This window comes from Gossypium raimondii, chromosome 3 (assembly GCF_025698545.1).
Source record: "Gossypium raimondii isolate GPD5lz chromosome 3, ASM2569854v1, whole genome shotgun sequence".
Lineage (NCBI taxonomy): Eukaryota > Viridiplantae > Streptophyta > Magnoliopsida > Malvales > Malvaceae > Gossypium > Gossypium raimondii.
Window position 1 is genome coordinate 2694502 of NC_068567.1, and position 15984 is coordinate 2710485.

The 15984-nt window shown below is 33.4% G+C and overlaps 3 protein-coding genes across 6 annotated transcripts; 2 read left to right on the forward strand and 1 right to left on the reverse strand.

The window, feature by feature from the left end:
* Window positions 1–1491: 1491 nt before the first annotated feature.
* Window positions 1492–5408, forward strand: LOC105796508 (alkaline ceramidase). The gene is made up of 3 exons (XM_012626232.2): window positions 1492–1656; window positions 3371–3701; window positions 4611–5408. The coding sequence occupies exons 2-3, from the start codon at window positions 3451–3453 to the stop codon at window positions 5122–5124; spliced, it is 765 nt and encodes a 254-aa protein (XP_012481686.1). The 5' UTR covers window positions 1492–1656; window positions 3371–3450; the 3' UTR covers window positions 5125–5408.
* Window positions 5409–6506: 1098 nt separating this feature from the next.
* On the forward strand, window positions 6507–8051 carry LOC105796509 (uncharacterized). Its single transcript, XM_012626234.2, has 3 exons — window positions 6507–6780; window positions 7523–7602; window positions 7672–8051. Exons 1-3 carry the CDS (start codon window positions 6712–6714, stop codon window positions 7928–7930), a joined length of 408 nt encoding a protein of 135 aa, XP_012481688.1. The 5' UTR covers window positions 6507–6711; the 3' UTR covers window positions 7931–8051.
* A 1056-nt stretch (window positions 8052–9107) lies between these two features.
* LOC105796510 (uncharacterized) lies at window positions 9108–14585 on the reverse strand. 4 transcript variants are annotated; one of them, XM_012626236.2, is made up of 6 exons: window positions 13698–14585; window positions 12852–13076; window positions 11031–12686; window positions 10781–10953; window positions 10319–10487; window positions 9108–10212 (listed from the first exon to the last, which is right to left on the reverse strand). In XM_012626236.2, exons 2-6 carry the CDS (start codon window positions 13000–13002, stop codon window positions 9593–9595), a joined length of 2769 nt encoding a protein of 922 aa, XP_012481690.1. In that variant the 5' UTR covers window positions 13003–13076; window positions 13698–14585; the 3' UTR covers window positions 9108–9592. The 4 variants fall into 4 exon arrangements, with proteins under 4 accessions (XP_012481690.1, XP_012481691.1, XP_052483892.1 ...); XM_012626237.2 differs by having other exon boundaries at window positions 10781–10944; window positions 13698–14584; XM_052627932.1 differs by lacking the exon at window positions 13698–14585 and adding an exon at window positions 13493–13574.
* Between the last annotated feature and the right edge of the window lie 1399 nt (window positions 14586–15984).

The window sequence follows — 15984 nt, forward strand, 5'->3', positions numbered from 1 at the left end:
AGATTAATTTTATTTAGGGAAAATGTCAATATCATTAAATTATTAGTAAATTTACACTTTATTTATTTACTTTAAATTATTATAAAATAATCGTTGAAATATCCAAAATATTTCCTTTAAATATTTAATGGATGATTGATGTGGTCATAATACGTATTAGATATGGCTAAGTATGACCTTTGCTTGCAGCCTTTTTCATTAGGTCAGTTGTGGCATTTTCTCTTTCGACCGTCTATGATCAAGTCTCTTTTAATCGTTTTGTAGTCCTAAAATCACCTATTCCTACACAAATAGTTATTTTAATAAAAGAAAAAAAAAAGAAAAGCTGAGGCTTGGAAACTTTGAGATATTGAATTCTAATTCCTCGTTGTGTATATTCTAGGTAGACTTGTTCATAGATTGGACTGAAATTCGCTTAAAAAATGGGAAGGTTTGGACAAAATATAGGTGCGACAAATACGTTTGGATAAAAAAGCAAGACTCGTTTTCTAATTGGATTAGGCATTGAGTAAGCTCTTTTTTTTTTGTATTGGGCCCAACTCGATTCGACCCGATTTAAAAAAAAACTACTATTATTTTTTTCATTATTTTGCTATTATATTACTATTATTTTATTGTTATTGTTTGGATATTGTATAACTTTTGTTTTATTATTAATTTTGTTACTATTTTAGATGTATTCGTTTACTAATATGCATTGTGTTATTCAAGTATACTTTTAAAAAAAATCTATTTGTTAAGAAATATTTATTTTGATGTTTTTAGAATATTTGATGTATTGTATTTTTAAATTTATTTTTATATAAAAATAATAATACAAAAAAATTTAATACGAACAAGCTAAACTAGAGTTTTAGCATTTTATTCAGATCGATCTTGGGCCTAAAATAACGAGCCTAAAATTTTTACTTGACTCAGCTCAAACTCAGCCCGATCCGACTCATGGACAACTCTAATCCTAAACGAGTTCTGGCTAATTTTTGTTCTAATTTATAAATTCCACGACGTATGGAATATCAACCCTAACTAAATTTATTCTAGATTAAAATATATTTTGATTATTAACCCGATCACAATTTATTACCATTAATTTTAATTATTGTTATTTAAATAATTGGGTTATAATTAACTTCTTAAATATATATATATAATTTTTGTTTAAAAAACTATATAACTTCTTCTTCAAGAAGAAAAGAAAAATTATTCAGAGAGTCAAATTATAACTACTAATAAAAGTAAAAAAAATAAAAAAAGAAATCATAATCCAAACTTAGAATAGTTAACCAAAAAAGGGAGATTAGTTAGATGAAAACTAAGAAGAAGCCAACTCATGTAAGTAGAAATACCTTTTAGTAAATCATTAATCAATCAAAATCCTCATGGACCGTACGATACCAACTTTCAGGGTAAAAATCTCAACCCTTCATCATTCTGATCCAACGTCCACAAATTGCCTTCCCCATCAATATTCCATCTTCCCAACTGCATCTTTTAGCCTCCTTTCGCGAATCTTTTTATTCTTTATTTTATTTCCCCTTTATTAACATTGTATAAAAATAAAATAAAAATACCCCAAGGGAAACACCCAAAAAATACTCCAAAAGACTGTAGTTTAATTGATATCTTTGAAACCCCAGATCTGATTTCTTATAGAAGGTTAGTTTCTATTTCACTTTCATGTCCATTTTCATTTTTTTTCTGTATTTTTTTGTTTCATATTTTATGGTACAATATGGGGAATTTTGCTGTTGAAAATCCTTTTGATTTACTTTTGAGGAATGGGTATTAAAGGTTAAGGTCAAATTTCAATGGGATGTTTGTTTTTTTTGTTTAGGATTTTGAAGGGTAGTACATTATGATATGGATAGTTGAGAGATGTTTTATTTTCTTAAATTTATAATTTTTTTTATATTATTTTTGCTGCCAAAGTTGGATTTTTTTTTATGATAGAAAAAATAATAGAAATCTGATTGATAGGCAATGCTAGGTTGTTTAAAGAGGGGATTTAAGTGCTATAAATTTAGGGTATCTTTCCTGAGGATTAGGTTGGATATATTTTTTTTGTTGGGGGGTGTGTTCTTATGAGATATGCAGTATGCTGAGGCCAGTTTTGAACTTATGCTCGAGGCATTGCTTGAAGATTGGATAGAACTTTGAAGTGCTGGATCTTTAAGAAGATAGCATTGGCCAGATTCTTTAGGTCAAAAAGGGTTTAGGGGAGGTTTTAAGGAATGGGATTTCGGTTGGTAATTGGGATATTTATTAGTTAATTACTTATGTTTCTTTATTTGCTAGAGGCTTAATGCATCTATTCTCTGAGTTAAATTTTTAGAATAGACAGGTTCGAATAGGCAGTAATACTAACTAGTACATTGATCTCAGAGTTCATGTTGGGCCCCTTGAACTAAAGTAAGATGCAGTTGCAATATCTGCTCTAGTATCTAAAGTTTATTGGAATTTGATAAGATCGGTGTTCTTGCAGGCTTATAGGAGTCTGTTTATGGGCCGAATTGTCTAGATTATCTTGGATGTGCTACGTAGTGATGTCACTGTTTCCATATTAGATAGCGATGTTAGACAGGACGTGGACGTCAAATTTATGGTTCATTCCATCTTTAGAATAATATCTATAGGAGGATAAGTAGTTTTACCTTTAGTTCTGAACTGCTGTGGATTATGAAGTCGTCTTTTCTCACAGAGAAATCAGTGGACCTAAATAGAGATGGACAGCTGGAAACAAAGTTAAAATAGTTATTGTATTGAAAATTGAAAATCATGATGTGGAATGCTGGTTTTACATGGATTCTAGGTAGTATTTCCGGTGTTGCTATTTTTTACTTATACTCTAGATATATACCTGGCTTTGGGTGCAAATTTTTTGGTGATTTCTGTAAAATAGAATAGACTGCCATTGAATAAGTTGAAAAGGGGTTGAAATTTAGTAGTAACTTTAAAATTGCATCAGATAAATGCAGGGAATCTAGAATATAGCTGGCATAAAAGAATTTACAAGTTCCTTAATGTGGGGTTCTGCGGAAGCTGATATTTAAGATTTTACCTTATACTGAGAGTTGTTGAGAACACTTTTCTCTTAGGAAACTAAAGGCTTGAATATCAACTGCTTTGATTCTTTCTATTCTTCTTTTCCCTTTTTTCTTCCTGTGCGGGTATGGCTGAGGGCCCTTGGTCATTTGGCCAACTATTAAAAGGGTTGCTTTACGTGCTCATCTCAATTGTTGTAGTTAGCTTCTGTATATATCTCATATTGATAAAAAAAGGCATACTTCAGCTAAACATTGTTCTTCTTGTTTGTGTGGTTGTCATTTTTATATTATCTGTAATCTTAGTTCTTTGTGGACTCTAATTGCAGGGTTTGTGACAGTTACTCAACATTTTTGCAAAAGGTGACTCAGTTGAACAATCATACATTTTTGGTATATTCAGTGTAAAATGGAAGATGGATTGTCAAGCTTTTGGGGTCCTGTCACATCCACTGACTGGTGTGAGAAAAACTATGTTTACTCATCTTACATTGCCGAGTTTTTCAACACAATATCCAATGTCCCAGGCATTCTTTTGGCACTCATCGGCCTTGTAAATGCCTTGAGACAACGGTTTGAGAAGAGATTTAGTGTCCTTCATATATCTAACATGATACTTGCCATTGGGAGCATGATATACCACTCCACATTACAGCATGTGTAAGTATTTTTTTCACTTCATACACTTCCATTATATTCCCCCAAAAGCTTCTGATATTAGATGTAGGTCTCTCCAATAGAGATTCAGTTTTAGAAAATTGTTACTGTGTGTCTGATCGAAGATCATTTTATTTTTCTTGTTATAATGGTTTTGTTTTTGGAGTTAGTTATTTTACTTGCTGCAGTATGCTGATACCAAAGTTAACAAATACAACAGTAAGCAAGTTTTTCTGTTCCTACTCCCATTTTTGAAAATAAATATTCCTCCTTTTATTGCATCAATTAGTCTGGGAATTCGGCAAAGAAATGTTGTGTATGGTTAATTTTGTTTTACGGTTTCTTTAGCACATATATCCAAGGATATGTATTGGACTGGAATAATGCCTAATCTTTTACCATTCCCACAGTTTCTAATGCTTGGATGTCGTTTTAGCTTGATATGTAGCTGAAGGTTTTGATAGGATGAATGGGTTATGTAGAAAATATATAATCTAATCAAGATGTTCTTTAATAATGTTAAGCCTTTTCGTTTGATATGAATTACATATTAAGTTGCAAATTAGAGGATCTATCTTAAAGGGGCACTGAATATGCAGATCCTGTAGACGCATTTATATTTACGTTTGTAAGTTCATTGCACTCAGGGCTGATTGTTGCTGGGCAGCTAGACCCGTAAATATTCTGTTGGCATGACTTCATGTCGGCAAATAAATAATTTCTTTTACTCACGGTTTTGTTTATTTTTGTTACTTAAAGCTTTTACTCTTGATGGAAATTTGGCACCTATGGAAAGTGAACTTGAGAAAACATTGCTCTTGTTATGTAGCTCTAAGAATTAAGAACTTTACAAAAGAATAGTTATCTATTTGCCAAGTTGACTTGAAATGTGAAAATCTCAACTTATTTCAGGCAACAGCAAGGTGATGAAACACCAATGGTGTGGGAAATGCTTCTGTACTTTTACATCCTCTATTCACCCGATTGGCATTATCGCAGTACAATGCCTACTTTCTTGTTCTTTTACGGAGCTTTGTATGCAGTGGTCCATGCTCTCTTTCGCTTTGGATTTGGCTTCAAGGTGCATTACATCATTCTCTGCCTTCTCTGCATCCCTCGTATGTACAAATACTACATCTACACTAAAGATGTCTCTGCAAAGCGACTTGCAAAGCTATATGTAGCAACCTTGCTTCTGGCGAGCATTTGTTGGCTATCTGACAGAGTCTTCTGCAAAGAGATATCTCATTGGCACTTCAACCCTCAGGGTCATGCTCTATGGCACATCCTCATGGGCTTCAACTCGTATTTCGCCAACACGTTCCTGATGTTCTGTCGTGCTCAGCAACGAGAATGGAATCCGAAAGTTGTCTACTTCTTGGGTGTTTTCCCTTATGTCAAGATTCAAAAACCAAAGAGCCACTGAAAGCATTTGGTGCATATTCAGGTGTGGAATTCTCTCTTCGACCATGTTAAACTCCCTCAAAGTCTGATTTTGGAACTAGCTGTTGTTTTTGGAAGGTTACAGGCATAGGATTCACAATTCTTTTTCTATTTTGTGTCTTTAAAAAGGGAAAAATTATATATATTTGATGTAAATGATAATTTAATGTTGATATTGTTGGTGGGGCTTTCCTTTTTTTTACTTTATTTGACTGTAACACTAGTCTTTTTGCTTAGCAATGGGGCATGAGAAGTCGTTTGGTCCCACATTTTAACACCTTAACTTCTTTATCAAGCTTTCATCTCCTCCATCTCTGCAAATCAATGAATGGCTTTCATGGGGATGTCATGGATTTTTGGACACACTCATTTTCATAAATTAGTTCAATGTTTTTGTGATAGAAACGGGGACAGTGTTTTAAGTACCTCGCCACCCTTGCCTAGCAGGTGATTACCAAGTCAAAGGGCATCACTTCGTCAAGACCGCTCTTCATGAGCGCACATATGCATAATATGTGGAATTTTTATGATCTATCTTGCCAAAAACAGGTGATGGATCCTGCTTTTCATGCTCACGTGTAGGACTTTGTTTGATAATCTCCATCCAATAGCCGTCTCTATTTAGAAGGATATTGTGTATCCGAAGTGGTCAACTAAGATGAAACCTGTATTGTACATGTATTAATATCTAAGGTTAAGAGAGGATCATTCTCTTACAAATACTCGTCCATAGTATTGAGGAACACTGGTGTCTTCTTCACTATAAGAATTTGGCACGTCTTCTGCCGTGTGAAACGCACATTTTTCTCCCGTTCTAATTTGTCATCACCATAAAGTAATATTTTTCATTCCATTTTTAAATTCCACAATTGAATTTTTATCAGGTTTATTTTTTTTGGTGCATGATTTTTGATTTCAAGCAATTATATTAACTTTAATTAAATTTAAAATCAATTTAAATTGGACCATAAAGAAAAGCTTTTCAAACACAAAAATCTAAGATGTTGTTCAAGAGATATTGGATTCTATATTATTATTTTTATCATGATTGCCTTATGAACATTAATTTTAATTAAAAAATATAATTTTTTAAAAATAAGTAATTTATTTTAATATCATATTCTATTATTCTAATATTAATAACCACTTTTTATTATTACATTACAAATTGAGGGGAGGATAGGACTTCAACCTACACTATAAATAATATAAAGCAAAATGTTGTTATTATTTGATGCATACTATTTTTAACTCCACAAACCCTAATCAAATTGGAATTCAAAAACCTAAACCCTAATCTAGTATTGGTGTAAAACAAACACCACGAACCCTAATCGAATTGGAATTTAAAAAGACTAAACCCTAATCAAATATTATTCTAAAACAAAAGCCCAAGATTTTTTGGGCTAAAATCTCCTAAACAAATCGTAATTCAAAGAAAAGCCCTAATCTTTAGTTTGTTCACTTTGCTCTTCCTCATCTTCTAGGCTTCTAGCTACTGACTGTCATTGCCGACTGAACTCCCCCGCCGTCATATTGAAGTGCCGCCGAGTCCATGTAAAATAGACCAATGGCCACGGGAACGCCAAAGAAATCTGAGCCTCCTAAAATAGTTACTCTGAATAACGCATTGAAACTGGTAAATATCTCTTTCGCTTTTAATTCTAATGGTATTGATGAATTTTTCATGGTTTTCGATAAACATGATGATCTGGGTTTCTTGTTTTGACTATGTTAAAGTCGTATTCATCATTGAATTAATTAATTATCTGGGTTTGAACAGTTGCGATTGTCTGGTATTTGGAAAGAAAAAAAGAATGCTTTGTTACTGATATATGATATGAAGATGGCGAGATTTGGTAATATACTTAGATGTTTGAAGAAGACCTTGGAGTCTTTAGGATTCTATACTGGTTTACATTGCTTCAATCTATTTAGTGGTTGATTGGGTTTCTCCATTGGTCACTAGATGGAATAATTTGCTGTGTTTATTGGGGAATTTGTGATTATGATAATAGTTTCTACTTGTAGACATTAACTGATTGAAAAAGAAAAAGAAAAAGCTTTGAATCATAATAGAATCATGCGTATTGGCCAACAAAAGAAAAAGAAGATTTAGCATGTTTTTGTGGGATTGAATTGGATCACTATTATAGTTCATTATCATGATTATCCATCTTAAGATTATTCCATATATTTGCATAGACACACATACAAAAAACACTTTATGTACTGCACTTCACCAAGTGAGCATCTTTTTTGTACCTTGTTGTGTCTCATGGAATATAGGAGTTCTAGTGCCCTTGGCTGTTCCAGTTACGGTTCTTTTTTGTGACCATCATCCAGTTTATTAGTTTAATATTGACTCAAGTGATATGCAGGCCGAACAATGGGTAAATAAAATGAATGGATCTGCAGAATATGAAGTAGTGGAAGCAGAACCAGAAGCTCGGCCAGAAAGGTCAGTGGGACTGTATTGTATCATAGTCGTGTCATGTATTCATGCACCGTTCTGATGGGTTTTTAACAGGCTTGGACTCGGAGCAAAAGTTCCACGTCAATCAAAAGTTGGACTCTCTAACGACCCAGTTGAGAGAAAACTATCTGCTAAGTTGGGTGTTGGAAAAAGAAAAGTTTTGAAAAACCAGGATTCTACCATCCCTTCTAGTAAAGACAGGGTCGATGAAGATGATGGTGATGAGGATTTAGATAGTAGAAGTAGTGCATTTTCTAAGAAGAGAGCAGTTCCTCTGACTTCCCAATTACAGGTAAAGAAAAAACCGAAATAACTTGTAGCTTTGAAATGCTTGAATGTAGCAAAATTCCATGTACTTCCTAGTTGGATTTAATGACTTGTAAACACTTTCCATAATGGAAATATGCAAGAAAAATTGAAGTTTTTGTTCTATAGATCACTGTATTAGAAAAAATATATATATATAAAAAGTTCTTATATGTTGAGAAGTTGCATTTATCATTTACATGTCATCCCTTATGGAATAAGAATTGGATTAATATCATTTCATTAAGACAATAAAACTATGAATAATGGATATGTCTTTGGGCATGGTGGAAAATGCTGCATCTCTTGAGGGCCTCTCCATTAGAGTAGGGTATTTGGAGAAATTTGACTTGGATCCTCTTTAAGTAATTCAGTGGCGTCCTTTGTCGGTTTCAGATGAATGGTTCTGTTTAAAAAACGTTTCAGATGTCACTTTCTTTCCATTAATGACTTGAATTTCATTGTTCTAGTTGCTGACAACGTGTAGATAATGACACAACGACCGACTATGGTGGTTGGGATAGTTTCTAGTAAATGATTGGCCTGCACTTCTCTGATAGGTGACCGTGTTTGCCCACTTAAAGTTAAGTTTGGTTGACATTTGCAAGCTCTTTAGTTGTCAACGTAGACATGATGGCATGATGATGATTTAGGTACGTACCAAAATATAGACTTATTTAGGTAATAAAAGGATAAAAAAGTTTACGAATAGCTTAGGGTTTTCTTGATATATATATATAGAGTTAATTGTATTCCTTAAATTTCAAAACATTCTAATCACATCTTCATATCATAAGTCCTTATGTTATTAAAATTGTTAATTAAATTATTAAATGATACATCAAATCTCTTATAATTTAAAATGAAAGTTTTAAAGAAAAATAGTACATAATGTAAAGACCTTACTGATATAACATTAATGATTGAGGAATGTAATTAAAATGTTTTAAAGTTTGAGGACCAATTTAGAATGAAGGTTATAGTTTGGGGATGTATGGTGAAATTAACTCATGTATGCATTCTTTCAAGATGTTCAGTGTTATTATTATTTTCAACAATCATAGCTTCTACATGCATACATACATATCAGGTGTATGAAATCTATCATAGTAGTCAATCACTCCACTTCAAAGCACTCACAGGTCTAAATACCCCATGCACACAGATATAAGGAAGAACACTAGTTAACCAAACCCAAGAATAAATGAAATCAGAGTTAAGAACACACCATCCACACACAAACAAATACACACCAAAATCTACAAACTCTACCCGGTAAGAAAGAAAAGTTTATTATCACTTGCACTAGGAGAAATGACACCATGGTATAGTGTAGTTATTGATTAAACTAAACCAAGAAAGGCCTCTGAAATCAAGTGCTTGCATTGCAATGGATCTCTGCACATGAAATAGGAAGCTTCAAACTCACTTGTAAGAACTCCATGTTGATTGGTTATTTGATGCGGGTAAGATTTCTACCATATTGACATGATTTGAATGGAAAAGGTTACAAAGAAGCATAAAACACTTCAAGGAGAGTTAAATTAAGCCATTCTTGCAAGGTTGAGACCTCGATTAGCTTGCTTTTTCCAATTCTGACTCATTGAGTGGTGCATTATTGGTATGAAGTATGAACAAAATCGAGTCAGTCACCTCTTACAAGTTGATATCACTCTTGTAGTCCTTCAGCATGATATTCACATTCCAGACTTACATTTAAGTAGCTTGTTATAGTGTCTTCAACAAAGTCTTCGAATATGGCTTCGCTAATTTCACCGCCAATACAATCAGTGTCAAGTCGAAGATCCATCCATGTTCCAGCCTTAGCCATGTCTTTTCTAACTATCTGGTCCAGAGAACGAGGCAATGGCATTGGGAGCATGTGCCAATAAACCCCTTGCCAGACCTCTTCAATGGTATTTTTCAAGTTTGGGATAGGACGGATGTTGGTTTTAACAAATGATACGCCAGGGGAACCCAAATAGTACCCACAAACCTCCACCAGAACTTCATTAATGCAATCAAAGAGGAGGTTTTTGTCATGACAAAGTTGGTTGGGCAAGTATTCTACCTCATCAAGCAACAAAGGGTCAAGAAGCATGTCCGAAGAAAGTGACCTGATGTAGAATTCATCCCATTCGAAACTTGAGGCTTCTAGCACTGCCTTTACGTACTCATATATTGATTCCTTATCATCCATACAAGTTTTAAAACGATTACTGCAATTTGTGGCTAAAGAGCCACCATGTTCTTCGAATCGAATTCTTAGTGGTTGCATGGATGTTTCACCTGAAGATTGGTGAAAAAATCCGCATCATCCAAAATGTGGCACAAGAAGGTTAAAAACAAATGTAGAATATGAAATAAAACAGAAGGCTTTACTCGTGTGTCTTACCAGAAATACATCTGATGCTAGCAGGGCTGATAACATCCTCGGCAAATATTGGCTCGAGAACAGAAACGGGACTCGGTCGCTCCTCTAGACCTTCAACCTTTTTGGTTAATGATGAGTTTGATGGAGAAGCTAATGGAGAAAACAGTTGTTGGTCCTCTTCGGTTAAATCCTGGAGATAGAAGAAAAGAAAATCGGTAGATGAGAGTGATGAGACATAACACATGCGATGCGTACAACAAATTGAACACCAGCAAGGTAATCGGAAGAGCAAATATTTTCCTTATGGAGTTTTAACTCTGCCTTCAACATAATAATAGAAAACCATGATGATATCAAATGGGCGATATATTTTCCATATTCCCGATGGAAGATCGGATATTAATCGAAGGGCGTAAGCAGCATGTGTTCATCATTACAATCTACTTCATAATTACAATACTTAGCAAATGGCATTACACTTACCTGTTTCGAGCATTCCGGATATTGCTTTTCATCATAAACTTCTGACATATCGACATTTTTGTCATCTCTAGTAATTGAATAGTCATTTGTCTCAGAGGAAGCATCCAAAAGCTCGGTTTCTTCTTCAACCGTAATTTCAGTTTCCTCAACAACAATGACTTCACCTGCATAAACTTTTATCAAGGTTAAATATTAATAAACCTCGATATTCATGATTGCCATCAAAAATTAAATAACTATAAAATAATACCTTCGCAACCCATTTCATCTTTAGTAGAAGAAGAATGACTTTGATCCTCTGTATCATCATTCACACAAGCGTCGAGTTTGTTTAAAATTGCATTATCACCTCGGACTTCATCACCGTTTTTATTATCGGAAACGCCAGGCCGGCTCTCTGGTTCCTCCGCGGATTGACTTAGATTACTCACATTGTTTTGTAACTTCTGGAGCTTGTCCGGGCTGGCGAATCTCGACTGTGCAGTTATAGAACTAGGCTCTGGGTTCCTCGCAGGGCTGCCGATGGGTGATGAGTTATAATCTGGGAGAGAGAGAATCCTCCCTAAGGTTTTCGGAACCTGTCTGCCTGAAAGATCCATAATGTCATCCCCATTGGTTAGCATCTCAGAGAGATGTTTCTTTGCCTCGATATAGATGTTTGAATGCCTGGAAAAATGAGTAGTCTCATATTCTGTACTCGATTCAGGGCCCTTTAGCTTGCTTGTCTTTTCTCCTTTCTTGACACTACTGGAAGGTTTCGCAATTCTTTCAATAAAGAAATGGTCTTTAGTAGGAGAATTCATCCCAATATATTCCTTTAATCCTCCATTGTCACTCGAACTTTGCCGCTCACCGGAAAGTCTTTTTGGTATTTCTTTTGCAGGGATTCTATGATGCTCTCTTCCCATAGCGTGTCTAAACTTTCTTTTAATTTCAGACAGGAAAAAGTGGGAACCAACTTTCTCATTTGGCTCTCGACGTCTGATGATGTTCTTAGATTCGGGTGACGAACCAATGCTACTTCCAGTTTCAGCAGTTTGTGAGCATGTCGGTCCAGGCTTCAAAACTACAATTTTAGTTGAAGCTTCGGAAACCTTCTGTTCATCTGATAAGTCTCTTTCCAGAGACTTGGACTTTCTTCTAAAGAAATTACGCTGTTTTCTATTAACAGTCTCATTCAGTTGTCTTAAACCAACAGGCTCTTGCTCTGAAAAGTTGGATCTGGAAAAGGGCTTAGACTCCTCATCTCGAGCATTTGGCGAGTTCTTAGAATTTTTGACCAATGATGAGTTTGGATCTCGTAGAAGTTTCAAAAACAGTTCCTCATTTAAACTCAAAATTTGAAGTGCATCCATAGCTTCTTTTGAGGCTTGGAGTTCCCCACCTTCAGTAAGTTGGTTCCTATTAATAAGCTTTTGGCTCACTAAGAACTTGATAGCCTCGCTCATTTCTTCGAAACGGGAACTCTTCATGTTTGGCTGCATGTGACCTTCAACAGGCTGGTCACGATTCACACAATCGATTCTTTTTTGACCCATTTCCTGACAGAGCTCTTCTACAAGATTCTCTATGTCAAGATTGCTTGTAGTTTGTTGCTCAGATTTATGATAACAAGATATTTCCGATACCAAGGTCTTAGCAGCATCAACATCAAGACTGCCACCGGAACTTTTCTTCCGAGTTTTGTTTCTTCTTTTCTGGTTCTTCCTTTCATTGTCTCCTTCACCCGAATCAAACTGTTTTGCATCAAGTTCAGTATTGTTTACCTCTTCCTTTGTAGCATGCTCTCTTGACATTTCTTCTTCGAGAAGTTTCTTTACGCTTGGCTTACATGTATCCATTGCCATTGCCTTATCTTCACCCGAACTAGTTGACATGTCAATTTTATTTCCCGAATTTCCCATACCTGCAAAATCAAAAAGAAAACTAAGAATCTATGCTGCTCTTGTTCTTCTATGAACATTCCTGTGTAGGGCACATACTACCGATTTTATATTTAATGATACAAACAAGCTAAATAATCTTTTAACAATATAAGGGCAATCCAAAAGGCCATTTATAAATCACTTACCGACTACATTTCTGTTCCCGCGCCTTCTATCCGAAAGCAGTCTCTGAGTTGATCGACCATGGCGGAAATCGAACATAGTAATCAAGCCCCACATACAACCCATTTGATCCCTTTCGTATCGAACAGTGCGTCTATTCGATCTTTTCGCCATGATAAATACAGTCTTTATTTGAGACAAGAATGCTTTTGTAATCAAAAAATTTTTGCTGACAGGCGATTTCGAATCTGATAAACAGATGGAATCAACAATTAAAAGGACATAATAAAGAAACATAAGCAAAACTGTCAAGACAGACAAAACATAAATAAAAAACTAGCTCTGTAAATCAATGTTTCAGACAAGAAACCAAAGATAAATGTATTAAATAAACATATGACTATCACTGCAATAAGATCAGCCCAAATAGCATATGAACTCATGAGAGACTCGTGACATTGATATGCAAAACCAGACATAAACAGATCAGGTTTTAAAGACATCAGTTCTGAACTTTCCTTAAACATTGCTAACCCTTTCCTTCTAACCTCTTCTTTTACACAAATATGGCTCTAATTTCCCTCATGCAGCACCTAAATCATAGTCCAATAATGTCACAAAAACTGTAAAATCAGAAAGCTGTTAGATGAAGAAATGAATGTACTTGAAGTAAAGAGTTGTTTAAAACCCAAAACCAGAAAGAACTAGGAGAGAATAACAGTCACAAAAATGTAGCTAAAATGTTACCATAAAAGAGTAATATATATAACAATATTCCAATTTCAACAACTCAAGTTTCCCTAAGCAGTGTAAGCCACAAGCTTCAAAGGCAAAAACTTTCTTTGGATGCCAAGGTATCATTAAAATACCTGTCTTTTTGCCTTGACCAATGCCTCAAATTCCTCACTAAGGGACTCAAAGAGAATTGTGAAAATTCTCTCTTTTTTTTAGCCCTTTTTTCTTGGATCTTCACTTCAATGGAAAGATCAATTGAAACTGAAGATTACAGATTGAGAATCCCTTTATCTCTAAACACTTGAAAATCAACAAAAAGACATGCAAAATCATCAACTTGGGGAAGTGATCAAAGCCTTGATCGTAGTAAACTCCTTGAAGACCGTGCCTTTGCATGGGCTAAAGTTGAATTCCCCTCCCAAAAAAAAAGCCAGAATTATACCATATTTGTACAATTGACATAGTTGAAGTACTTAAAAGAAAAACTGGGTAGCTTCTTTTTTTTGTCATTTTCAATGCCTTGAATGCCATAATCTCAAAAGTACTTGAAACAACCAAATTTTCATTTCTTCCATTGATAGCAACCAAGCACAAAGCTTTCTATGAACACCCAAATTAGTTTTTTCTTCAAAATTCTGATAAAAAAAGGATCAAAATCAGATTTTTTTTTTCTGAAAATCCCACTTCAGCCTCAAAAGCTAGCACCTTGCACTAAGCTCCCATAAATTAAAAAACAGAGAAAAAACTGAAATATAGAGAGAAAATAGGAAGAAATTGTGGGTGGTGATGGTGGTGGCATATTTTGACAACCAAAAGAAAAAAGAAAAAAGAAAAAAAATGAAGAAAACAATGCTTTTATCTGGCACCGACCCTTGATTTTTTATCAAGAAAACATGAAATGGGCAGGCATTATGGACTGGGAAAATAAAGTGAAAACAAAGAAAAAGAGCAAAGAGGCTTAAAAGAAATGAAAATTGAAAAAAAATGAAAAAGAAAGAAAGAAAGTGAAAGTGGGAGAGAAAAAAAAAAAAAAAAGGAAGAGAGTTACAAATACTGTTGGCCAAAGACAAAGGAAGTCGTCAATAGTTGGGAAGAGGAGACGTGACAGTTGGGGTTTTTTTGTTTTATGGAATTGGACCCACTTTTAAAGCAAATTTAGAGAAATTTAAAAAAAATTAATTTTGTTTACCATATATAGATAAGTAGATAAGAATAATTTAATATAGAATTAAATTTATTTTATTTTAGTAACCCTATATATATTAGGTTTGTATTTAAATTTTGATTTCAGGAGTAAAAATTTTAAAAATAAATAAATTTTTCGTAAAAACATTTAATATGTATCAGTGCATAAGCCTCATGTACAATTTATAAATAAAAATACGATACCTTATTATTAAATAAAATAAAAATAACGGAGAATGTATAAATAAAGACTAATAATTTTATTTAAATATAATTAAATAAAAATTAATGACGAGATCTTAAGACCCAAAAACTTAAATCCATTATCTTAAATTTGAGAGTTATTAATATTTATTTATAATAATTAATATTATTACTTAAATCCATTATCTTAAATTTGAGAGTTATTAATATTTATTTATAATAATTAATATTATTATTAGTATTTATTTACAAGTCCTCTGTATTTTTGTTTAATTTAATGATTAGGTGACATGTTATTATTCATTTATAGTGCATGAGACTTATGTATAGGCGTTAGGAGTGAACAAAACTCAATTCGACTCGAAAAAATAGAAAAATTAAAATTCAAGTTAATCAAATTAAATTATTCAGTTTTTATAATCAACTTGAATAATTAACTCAGTTTTTCGAGTTCAAGTCAAGCTGAATTTTACAAATCGAATAACTCGAATAATAGATTGGTGTAAATACTTGTTTGGTCGCCAATTTAAAAATTGAGCAAACCGATCCCTTTAAAAAAAAGTAAAAAATCAAATAATTAAAAAATTTCAAATTTTGAAAATTTTGAAAATATTTATAAAAAATTTACAAATTTTCATACATATATTTAAAAATATAAAATTAAAAATTCTAAAGGATATATAATAAAATTTAAAATTTCCAAAATACTTAAAGAAGTAAAATACCAATTCAAATTTATCATATTAAAGTATTGTATTTTTATCTTATTTTGCTTTGAAAGAGTTCTCAAATATATATATATGGATTCAAATTTATGTGCTCAAACATGACATTAGCTATATTGTAACAAGATTTTAACTTAACATGTTTAACTTTTTTTAATTTAACTACAACAATTTTACTCGATTCGATTTGGAAAAAAATTAAATCGAGTTAGGATTATAAAATACAATTAAATCAACTTGACTAACTAGAAAATTTTCACTTAATCCAATCGAACGCTCACTCCTAACGGATGGTGGATAAAATATT

Excerpts from the sequence above, each read along its gene's own strand:
- LOC105796508 (XM_012626232.2), top strand. The coding sequence starts at position 3,451 with ATGGAAGATGGATTGTCAAGCTTTTGGGGTCCTGTCACATCCACTGAC. Across the intron at positions 3,702-4,610 it reads CACTCCACATTACAGCATGT|GCAACAGCAAGGTGATGAAA; the intron begins GTAAGTATTTTT and ends AACTTATTTCAG.
- LOC105796509 (XM_012626234.2), top strand. The coding sequence starts at position 6,712 with ATGGCCACGGGAACGCCAAAGAAATCTGAGCCTCCTAAAATAGTTACT. Across the intron at positions 6,781-7,522 it reads TGAATAACGCATTGAAACTG|GCCGAACAATGGGTAAATAA; the intron begins GTAAATATCTCT and ends AGTGATATGCAG. Across the intron at positions 7,603-7,671 it reads CCAGAAGCTCGGCCAGAAAG|GCTTGGACTCGGAGCAAAAG; the intron begins GTCAGTGGGACT and ends GGTTTTTAACAG.
- LOC105796510 (XM_012626236.2), bottom strand. The coding sequence starts at position 13,002 with ATGGCGAAAAGATCGAATAGACGCACTGTTCGATACGAAAGGGATCAA. Across the intron at positions 12,687-12,851 it reads CGGGAACAGAAATGTAGTCG|GTATGGGAAATTCGGGAAAT; the intron begins GTAAGTGATTTA and ends TTGATTTTGCAG. Across the intron at positions 10,954-11,030 it reads AGATGAAATGGGTTGCGAAG|TTTATGCAGGTGAAGTCATT; the intron begins GTATTATTTTAT and ends CCTTGATAAAAG.